Consider the following 11,464-nt stretch of genomic DNA (forward strand, 5'->3'; position numbering starts at 1 on the left):
TCAAATATTGATGATGTTTGGGAAGCCGATCTCGTTGATTTACGTTCATTAAAAACTTATAATGATAATTATTCTTATATACTTGTAGTAATCGTCGTATTAAGTAAATATGTATGGGCTGAACTGTTAAAAGATAAAACTTCATTATACGTAGAAAATGCATTTAAAAAATTTTTTATTGAAAGTAACCGTCAACCTGTAGTTTTACAAACTGATTGCGGAAAAGAATTTGTAGCTAAAAATGTACAAGATTTTTTGACGCAACGTTATATTAAGTTTGGAGTCGCTCGTAATCCTGATGTTAAAGCCGCTGTTGTTGAACGTGTAAATCGTACAATAAAAGAACGTTTGTGGCGATATTTTACTTATATAAACTAGTCGTCACATAGACATACTACCATTCCTTATAAAAGCTTACAATAGTACACGCCACTTATCGACGAAAATGACACCTGCGTCGGTAACGCTGGAAAATGTAAGTGAAGCGCGTAATAATATAATGTCAACTTTTAAACGAAAAAATACCAACAATAAACGTAAAAAAATTCATCCCTTTAAATATCGTGTAAATGATTTAGTACGAATCAGTAAAACAAAAGCGACGTTTGAGAAAGGTTATGAAGCAAATTGGACTAAAGAAGTATTTAAAATTAAAAAAGTTAAACGACGTCAATTATTACCTATTTATGAGTTATGTGATTTAGAAGGTGAAGACATTGATGGGTTTTTTTATGAACAAGAATTAACTTTAGTAAACAAAAATATTGGCGAAGAAGAATTTGAAATTGAACGAATTATCAAAAGTAAAGATAAAGGACGTAATAAACAAGTATTTGTCAAGTGGTTAGGTTACCCCGATAAGTTTAATTCTTGAATACCTGCTATAATTGTAAATTGCAAATCTTACGGACGAATTTACAATGATTGTACCTAGCGACAGTAGTATGGAATATTTTTCATCTAATACAGCATTTAGATTTACAACTTATTTACCACATCAACTTGAATTAACTGCTAAATGGGTTATGGCATTAACTGAAAAACAATATCCATGTAATTTTTTACACATACGTGATCATAATGATTCATATGCTGCTTTTATTGGTGGCTATGAAACAGAAGAACGATTACGAAAAACAGGACAGCATAACGTAAAACGTGGTATGTATCAGAATCTTGATGATTTTATGTGGGCACTCAATCGTATGCCGACTATAAAATTTCATTTTGAATTTTATTACAATGCAAGAAACGGATACGTTACTATACGTAGATACTGTAGGAGGGACGAGTGTAAAGATAAAATTCATTTATTAAATTTGTCACCGAATATATGGACAGTGTTGGGTTTCAATGGAGCGGCCATTGGTATTGAAGGCGTTCCTTTCCCAGACTTACAACAAGAGGACTACGAAATAATAGGTGAACGGCCTATGAGCTTAGCTCGTGTGCTACCTGAAAATTTTTTCATCTATTGTGATGTTTGTGCACCCTACGTCACAGGTGATATACAATCGTCATTATTACGTATAGTCTTATTTAATACATCAACTAAATATGTATATGGTAGTATACGCTCAACTAATTTTACACCTGCAAATTAAATACCACTATTACAATCATCTTTTAGAACAATTGAAATAGATATAAGAGACGGTAAAGGTAATCCTATACCATTTGAATACGGGCCATTAAACGTAACATTTCATTTTAAACGCGTTGATAGTGATTGGAAAAATGAATCATTACGTTGAATATTATCAAGTACAGGCTGGTGGGGGTTACACTGAAAAATATAATCGGTTCGGCCGTGTATACGTAGGTGCACCTTACCAGCGTGGTCACGGTATTAGTGCTTTTTTGGGTGGTTTATTTCGTCGTGTATTACCATTTTTGGGTAAAGCTGCTCGTAATGTCGGTAAAGAAGCACTCAATGCGGGGTCAAATGTTGTTAGTGATGTTTCAACACGCCGTATATCACTAAGAGACGCTCTAGAACATCGTTTGACAGATGCTGGTTTGAATTTAAAACATAAGGCCCAAGAAAAAATCGATAAAATAATGGCAGGCTCCGGTTATAATTATAATGACAGCAGGGAAGTTATTCAGTCTCATTTGAAGCGCCGACGCGTACGCAAGCGTGCTACCTGTAAGAAAAAGACAAAAAAGCGTACTAAAAAATATCGTAAAAAGGCAATCAGTAAAACAAGGAAAAAAATTAAAAATAAAATTAAAAAATTAAAACAAAAAAGTAGTTCCAGAAAAAAGAAAAAACGTTCAGTGCAAGATATTTTTGACAATAATATATAATAATGGCTTTTTTAATTCTCATTCAAGCGAGTGTGCCAAGTTAGAATTGGACTTATTTACTATACCACCAACACAAACGAGCATCGAATATTCACAATGGACGCACTACAATACAGTTTCTTCAATAACAGACGATTCACCCATGGAATTTGTTATACCTGGGCATGGTGATGAATACATCGATTTACCTCATATAATGTTAAAAATACGGTCAGAAATAATAGCTGCTGACGGAACTCACGCTGCATAAAGTCGGTCTTGTAAATAGTTTATTACACTCAATGTTCAATCAAATTGATGTGTTTTCCAATCAAAAATTAATTTCACCGCCTAATAATGCTTATGCTTACCGAGCATACATTGAAACATTATTAAATTACAGTAGTGATGCGAAGAATTCACATTTAGGTTTAACTTTGTGGTCTAATGATACCAGCGGTGCGTATGATCATCCTGTAGGAGGTATTGGTGAAAATGACAACAATGTTAGTAACAAAGGCCTAGAAGAACGTGCGGGGATTACTAGAAACGACGAGAAATTTGATTTACTTGGACATCTACATTGTGATATTTTTAATCAAGATAAATTTTTATTGAACGGTGTAGAAATGCTCTTACGTTTAGTACATACAAAAGATTCATTTCGTCTTATGGACAGTACAAAAAAAAATTACAAAATACATTTACTTGAGGCATCACTTATTGTAAGAAAAGCTAAACTAGCGCCAGGTATACTTTTGGGTCATACCAAGGCTTTGTCACAAACAACGGCGAAGTACCGCCTGACGCGTGTTGAAATAACATCATTTGTGTTACACGCAGGTATTTTAAGTCAAACAATAGATAATGCTATATTAGGACAGCTACCTCAACGGGTGATTATTGGTTTTGTTGATAATCGTGCATACAACGGTGACAGAACATTAAACCCTTTTAATTTTGATAATCATGGTATCAACTTTTTTTGTCTTTATGTTGATGGTAAGCAAGTAACAGATAAATCATTACAACCACAATTTTCTGAGAATGATTATTTAGAAGCTGAAGCATACAACACCCTTTTTGCCGGTACGGGTATACATTTTTCTGACAATGGTAACAACATAACACGAAAAAATTACTCCATAGGGTATTGCTTGTTCGCATTCGACTTGACGCCTGATCTATCTGCTCATTTTGCTACTCACTGGAATCTTGTTAGAAACGGTAGCCTAAGAATTGAAGTACATTTTGATAGAGCAACTACTACGAGTTTAAACTGTGTACTCTATGCTGAGTACGATAATATACTAGAAATTGATTCTTTCCGCCAAGTGATAGTCGACTACAATGGATAAAAAGAATATGGTTAAATGCAGAGCAGTCAGTGAGCTTGGAAATTCCGTGAGTGTATTATCTATCTATCCTTTTTTAGATGGTGCGTGAGTGAATAAAAATATTATAAAAATGACTTATCATTAAAACGAGCTGATTATAGACATACAAGGTTTGGCCGGTCCCGATGGTTTATTTATACCAAACGAAATAGCTATACTACCTGTTATAGGCAGCCACATAGGACATTGGATAATAGGACCACCGTTACCAAAAAGTGCTTTAAGTACAAAAGTTTGTAGGCGTAATTTCTGGCTAACGACATTTTATCATCGCTTAGACTGGTGCCAAGGAACAACGCCCTTTGAATCTCTCAAGTCTTTGTTATTTGAAGCTACAACGAATACGGTATTGATATACGTCAGTGGTGAAGAAAAAAAAATTTCTTACATACAATTATTTCAAGACCTGTTATTGACTTGGAAAAATATTGTCCGCAATTTTACACGCTACTTTTAAACAATTATTTGTGCTTTTATCACGGTGAAATAAAAAAGAATACAAAGCATGAGTATTTATGTGCACTTCATAATGCCTTTAAATTAAAAGCATGGATTGAAAATAATATTTTAACTGGAGAGTTAACATTAACAGACAAATTTGATGACATAAAAAATGACGAAGACGAAGACTGGATAAATTATTTCACTGCAGGTGAGAATAAAAAAAAAATTCAAGAAAATAAACTAGCACCCCCGCCGAGGACAACATCAAAAAATTTTAGGCCTAAATCAACCGTAATACCGATGTCAGGTAATACAGTACAACCATCTAATAATTGTGCTAGTAGCGCACCACCAACGTATTCGACGCCACCACCATCTTACCAGGAAGGGGAGGACGTGTGTGATAGAAACAGTGACGTGTGTATTCGGGGCAGCACTGTAATTCGTAAAAACGTTGGGTCCTTAGTAGCGACATCACCGCCGTCATCTTATCAGAAGGGGGAAGACGTGTGCTGTGGAAGTAGCAACGCTTGATGAACACGTCAGAGTTACTTGAAGTCTTACCGAATACAAATCTCACGGTCGGCAGTATTTTCGCCGCAGACGAAGTAACATGGGTGTGGACAAGACCATGTGCACTCATTTGCAACACGGATGATCATACAAGACCCGGAACCCACTGGGTCGCAATACATCTTAGTCAGGATGGGCGAGGATTCTACTTCGACAGCTATGGATTCCCACCGTTTGATGAGCAAATCACACATCGCTTTACGAAAAATTGCCGAACATATACGTGGAACCGCGTCCAACTTCAAGATCTATCAAGCAATGTTTGTGGGCACTACTGCATTGTTTTGTTGCATTGGCTTTGTGATGGTCGCTGTTACGAGTCGCTACTTGAAAAAAATGGAAGAAATACAAAAATAAATGATCAAACTGTTGTGAAAATGTTCCGTGCTATTATTAAAAATAAGTATAATGAAAAGTGTTCATTGTCATCGAGTTCAAGTATTCAAAATTGTAAAGAAAAATACGTAAGAAGTCTTTTTAGTACGTAAGCAAATGCAACTTTTTTTAACTTCCCGCTAAGAAAATCGACGATTTTCAAAAATTTCGGGAAGTTATTGTTTTCACCCCGATTTTCGAAAATCGAATTTTCATCAGATGTCGACGTTTTGAGGTCCTAGGAAGCTATTCTGACTATTTTCAGAATGATGTCCGAGCGTGTGTATGTATGTGTGTCTGTGTGTGTATGTGTGTGTATGTATGTATGTAAACTCTTTGTAACTTTTGAACTAATGAATCGATTTAGATGGTTGAGCTGGCAATCGGAAGAGCTTGATGGCCATCAACTTTTCTGAAAATTTCAAATTATTTGATCGAATAGACTCGAAAAAATTTGCGAATTACGAAAAAAAAAAATTTTTTTTTAGTTTTTTATTGATTTCTCAAAAATGACTTATACGATCGACTTTAAAATCTAATCAGCTCTAGTACTCAATAAAAAGCGTCGATTGCCACCTCAAACATCAAAATCGGATAATTCGTTTAAGAGTTATCGCGGGAGAAAGAAATGGTGAAAAACGGTTTTTTCTAAATATTTTCGAAACTACTGACGCGATCAATTTTAAATTTCAATCAGCTCTAGAATCCAATAAAACGCGCCGATTGCCACATCAACTATTAAAATCGATTGATTAGTTCAAAATATATCAGCGTTGAAAAGTTAAAAAAATAACATTTTATGTTATTTTTTCCGGATAAATCATAATATAACGTACTAAAATGTGCCTGATATCATACCAACTCATCTTTTTTATGGTTCTTTTTGATCATATAATGTCATAGAACTTGGTTTTTAGTTTTAATCATATTATCAACGAAAAAATTGATAAAACGTAGTTTTTAATATTTTTATCGGATATTGAATATTTTATTGTTTCTTACATGAGTCAAAACTCATTTAAATCTTGATTTTGATCCCTGACATTGATTTTTGCCTCAATACACTTATTTTACTGAACATAATCAGAATAATGCAAAAACTAAATGGTGTCCGATTTGGCGTGGAACGCCCCATATATATGAATACTTATATATATATATATATATATTATAACGGGTTTTTCACCACCGGGGATCTACCGGAGTGAAGTCCGAGTACACTTACTATTTGACAACCTTGTTCAAAATTTTAAAGTTGGGCGCCAGGTGATTTTATAATCACCAACTAAATAATTATCAAAACAACCAAATGTCGGCTCAGGGTGGCGGATCGGGGAAAGGTCAGGCAGTTAAGATTACGATAAAATAAGTGATCAGAATTAAACAAATTAGTCGTATATTCAATAGACAAAATAACTGATCGGTTTCACACGAATTGTCGGTTACACAAACATAATAAATGCCGTTGTCGGCTTGACTCGATATAAACCAAAATACAACAAAACGTAGTTGATCGGAAACAGTCAGTTTTGGAAAAAAAAAAATAACAGTCAGTTGTCGAAAGAAAAAAAACTCGTCGTTTATTTCATCAACACACTCGACGTAGTTCTTAACGAAATACTCGACCGGTGACGTCAGAGTATTTTACATGGCAAGACTCGGCTGCCGCAACGAATGAGAAGGACATAATCCGTAATTCTCGGAATTGCTCGATTGGAATAAAATCAAATATAAAATAATATTTTATTTCAGTAACGCGTAATTTCACTATCATACAGTTAGGACGTACAATCAATCATTAATTTAATTATTATTTTCACAAATCCCGTTGCACTTGTTCATAAAACCAAATCAATCGGTCGTACACTTGATCAGTTCTCGTGCCGAGGCTTCGGCTTATTCGCTTGTTCACGACGGCGGTTATTTGTTGAAAAAAACTTACTTATCGCAATGAATTGTTCGTTAATCACTCGGATTGTTCTTATAGAACAAAATTCCCGTTGTTCAAGAGTCATAATCAAAATTGTTCGTTTGGTCGGGTCGAATTTCTCGAATCGTACTACGTGACCGTTCAGTACGGCGTCTAGTCCGGATCTCTCGTTTCAATCCATGCGGTCGATCGATGGCTCAGTTAAAGTCAAAATTTTTTATTCTAGATGTCACTAGCATTTGCTCATCCGGTAACTATTTCTTATTTGAAATAAATTCAAACCACGAGTCGATGTCGAATTTTCCATCATGTTACAAAACCTCCCCCCAGACATTGACTCGGGGTTTCGACGTTTTTGGTCGGTTTGCTCGAGTAGATTGGCGGTTGTTCTTCGTTGTCGTTGTTCGGTTTGGTCGTTCGATCGGTCCGGTTTGTTGTTCGGCAGTCGTCGATCGATCGATGGTCGTTGTTTGTTGTCATTGTTCGGCATCTTCATCAGGTTGAACCTCGTAACCTGTTTACTTGATCTAATCGGTCGTTTTGCGGCGTTGTTCAGCGGTAGTTGATTGATCGGTGGTCGTTGCTTGGCCTGGTTATTCCTTGACCTTGACCAATATCGGTTGCAAGTCCTGCAGGTCGGGTTTGGGCCGTTTTCGGCACCACAGGACCAGCAATATCCAGATCAGCGTGGCTTCGGGCAGTCATGGTGGCCATGACCTGCTTGTCGACAGTTGAAGCATTTACCACGTAGCTTCAAATCGATTGTCGGCGTTAAATCGGTTTGTTGACTTGTCGAGGCAGTCTTTGACGATATACTCGATGTCCGTGTCGTCCTCGGCGATGTTTTCAATATCCGTTTCGGCGATCTCATAGTTGTCGGCTTCGCCGATGTAATCGGTGGCTGTGTCATTCTCGGTGGTATAATCGATGTTGGTGCCCTTTCTGGCGATTTTATCGGTGTCGTTTTCGGCGAGGTAATCGGTTTCGATTTTGGCCATGTTGTCAGTGTCGATTTCGACCATATAATTGACATCGGTGTCGGTGTCGGTTTCGGTGATATAATTGGATTCGGTTTTTGCGATTTTATCGGTGTCGGTGTCGTTGGTCGGGTTGAACTACAAGAAGAGTACCCACTGCTCGAATCGGTGTCGTTTCTTCTCGATTCGTTCTTCGCTTTATTTTATTTGTTCGGTGAATGTTGTGTATAATTGTTCCCAGTCGTAGTTACTGCTGGTTCGGTGTTGTTCTTCGGAATTAATCGTCGAGGGCTCGGTATGGGCCTAGCTTGGCATACCGATAGCGCTGTACTCATGATTGGTCTCACTGTCACTGTACAAGGCGGTAATCGGTTCTCGGGGTTCGTATAGATCCTTAGTAAGCCAGGTGAGGTACTGGTCATAGTCGTAGTCGATGCTGTGGTCACTTGAACGGTGGTTACCACAATGGAGCGCGTTAAACACTGCATACTGCAGTCGTATGCAGGCAGAACCGTATGGGCGAGCGGTTTTTGGTCCTCGATTGTCCAGGGTGTGTCGGGGTATCGTTTCCTTCGAAGCGCACGATATAGTCGACCCCGGCGTAATTGTTCGGTTCCCAATGCACTAGCATTTAGGGTCAGCAGGAGCTCGTGTACCTGCATCGATGTCAAGTCGTTGATCCACTCGTAATCAGAGTCGTCTCCTACCGAACTCGGCGTTTGAGCTCCCTGCTTGCGCAATGCAGCAGCGGCCGCTTCCTCTCGGAGACGGAGGGCTTCAATTTGTCGGGTCATCTCTCGTTCGGTGGCTTCAAGAAGTGTTCGCTCAGCGGATAGGCTAGCATGTTGTGCTAGCATGGCCTCTATGCCAGTACTGGTCGAGCTTGTTCGATTGGGCGGTGTCGGTGAAGCAATTGGCGTCGTTCCCGTTCGGTTGATCACCTGTGCTGTGATCAGTATCGGTCGTTGATGCGTTATTCGGTTGCTCTGATCAGTTGATACCGGTAGTTGTTCCATTGATCGAATGTTCTTCAATGTCACATTCAGATTGGTCGGATGAGTCACTGGTGGTGACGGGAATATCTTGACGAAGTTGATCAAATTAGTCGGGTCGTAAACGGCTTGTTCGAAATGGCGATCGCAATCTCGTGTAGATCCGTGCCTTCTGACCTTTCGGGCCCCACGTTGGGCGCCAAAATATATAACGGGTTTTTCACCACCGGGGATCTACCGGAGTGAAGTCCGAGTACACTTACTATTTGACAACCTTGTTCAAAATTTTAAAGTTGGGCGCCAGGTGATTTTATAATCACCAACTAAATAATTATCAAAACAACCAAATGTCGGCTCAGGGTGGCGGATCGGGGAAAGGTCAGGCAGTTAAGATTACGATAAAATAAGTGATCAGAATTAAACAAATTAGTCGTATATTCAATAGACAAAATAACTGATCGGTTTCACACGAATTGTCGGTTACACAAACATAATAAATGCCGTTGTCGGCTTGACTCGATATAAACCAAAATACAACAAAACGTAGTTGATCGGAAACAGTCAGTTTTGGAAAAAAAAAATAACAGTCAGTTGTCGAAAGAAAAAAAACTCGTCGTTTATTTCATCAACACACTCGACGTAGTTCTTAACGAAATACTCGACCGGTGACGTCAGAGTATTTTACATGGCAAGACTCGGCTGCCGCAACGAATGAGAAGGAGATAATCCGTAATTCTCGGAATTGCTCGATTGGAATAAAATCAAATATAAAATAATATTTTATTTCAGTAACGCGTAATTTCACTATCATACAGTTAGGACGTACAATCAATCATTAATTTAATTATTATTTTCACAAATCCCGTTGCACTTGTTCATAAAACCAAATCAATCGGTCGTACACTTGATCAGTTCTCGTGCCGAGGCTTCGGCTTATTCGCTTGTTCACGACGGCGGTTATTTGTTGAAAAAAACTTACTTATCGCAATGACTTGTTCGTTAATCACTCGGATTGTTCTTATAGAACAAAATTCCCGTTGTTCAAGAGTCGTAATCAAAATTGTTCGTTTGGTCGGGTCGAATTTCTCGAATCGTACTACGTGACCGTTCAGTACGGCGTCTAGTCCGGATCTCTCGTTTCAATCCATGCGGTCGATCGATGGCTCAGTTAAAGTCAAAATTTTTTATTCTAGATGTCACTAGCATTTGCTCATCCGGTAACTATTTCTTATTTGAAATAAATTCAAACCACGAGTCGATGTCGAATTTTCCATCATGTTACAATATATATTGATAAAGCGTACGCAACGTCGTAAAACGTTGCCGGTACACACTTATATATATATATATTAGTAGTATATATAGCTATACAACACACGCAGTACTTATAAATTCCTCAAGCACTGATGTCAGCACTCGGATGAAAAATTCCCGAGTTAATATAATTATTATTTTTCTATTTTATTTAGAATATTTGTATAAGATTATCAATTATTATTTACGTTTATTATTATTTAACATAATTGCATAGCATTATATTATTTTATTTTGATTAACTGGTACCCCAGCGGTCATAAAATTATTATTGATGTTTTTATTTTAAAATTTATAAATTTGTTTCATATAGAGGAATTTATTTCTTTTTTTTGAGTGTGAGTGAGTATAACTTCCGTGTCTTCCTCCCTCTCACAAGTGCTGAGAGAGTAAAACAAAGCAAAGGGATTATTATTATTTAATATATTGGAGGTATTAATTATATATTGTATTATATTATTATATGTATATTATTATATTACATATATATTATTATTGAGTATATATATGTTATTATATTATTTTTAATTTCTTTCTTTATAATCACCGAGTATTATTTTTGGTCTGATAAATATTGTGTAAAATATTATTAAAATTTATATATATCATATAAAATTAAAATACAGAAACCAACAGCTGTCGGGGAAAATTTAATATTTATTTTCCCTGGATCTTTTCCCACAACTTAATTTCATTTTTTCTGATATTATTTATTATTTGTAATATAATTATTTTTTATATATTTACTATTTTTCTTTCTCTTATTATTATTCATTTGATTTATTTTTCTCAATTGTTTGTCCGCTTTGTCGTGTGTCGCTTGCTCGGATTTTCCCTCGCAGATTTCCCCCTGAATTAAATTTTGTCCGTTTTAGGATAAACGGTCTGGCGCCTGCGTGCACTAACCCAGCCTGAGGAGCTGGTTCAGGCACACCAAGAGTTTATTATTTATAATTTTATTATCGTTTATAACTTATTATTTATTTTAATTTGAAGGGAACATTTAACATCATTTATTAGTAATATTTATTATTATTTATTATTATTATTTTAACACGTGGGTGACCGCATACGGTTTACCGGTTGATCCGCGTCTCCGTCGCGGAAATTGATTACCGTATACGTTATAAATTTGAAAATGCCACAAAAAATGGGCTTTTGCTGGTTTTTTGG

General features: G+C 36.7%; 1 protein-coding gene across 1 annotated transcript; it reads left to right on the forward strand.

The window, feature by feature from the left end:
• The first annotated feature begins 445 nt into the window (after positions 1-445).
• Positions 446-874, forward strand: LOC128668039 (uncharacterized). The gene has a single exon (XM_053740192.1). It carries the CDS (start codon positions 446-448, stop codon positions 872-874), a length of 429 nt encoding a protein of 142 aa, XP_053596167.1.
• The last annotated feature ends 10,590 nt before the right edge of the window (positions 875-11,464 follow it).

This window comes from Microplitis demolitor, chromosome 6, assembly GCF_026212275.2.
Source record: "Microplitis demolitor isolate Queensland-Clemson2020A chromosome 6, iyMicDemo2.1a, whole genome shotgun sequence".
Lineage (NCBI taxonomy): Eukaryota > Metazoa > Arthropoda > Insecta > Hymenoptera > Braconidae > Microplitis > Microplitis demolitor.

Bases quoted from the DNA above. Each gene is read 5' to 3' on its own strand.
- LOC128668039 (XM_053740192.1), top strand. From the start codon at position 446: ATGACACCTGCGTCGGTAACGCTGGAAAATGTAAGTGAAGCGCGTAAT.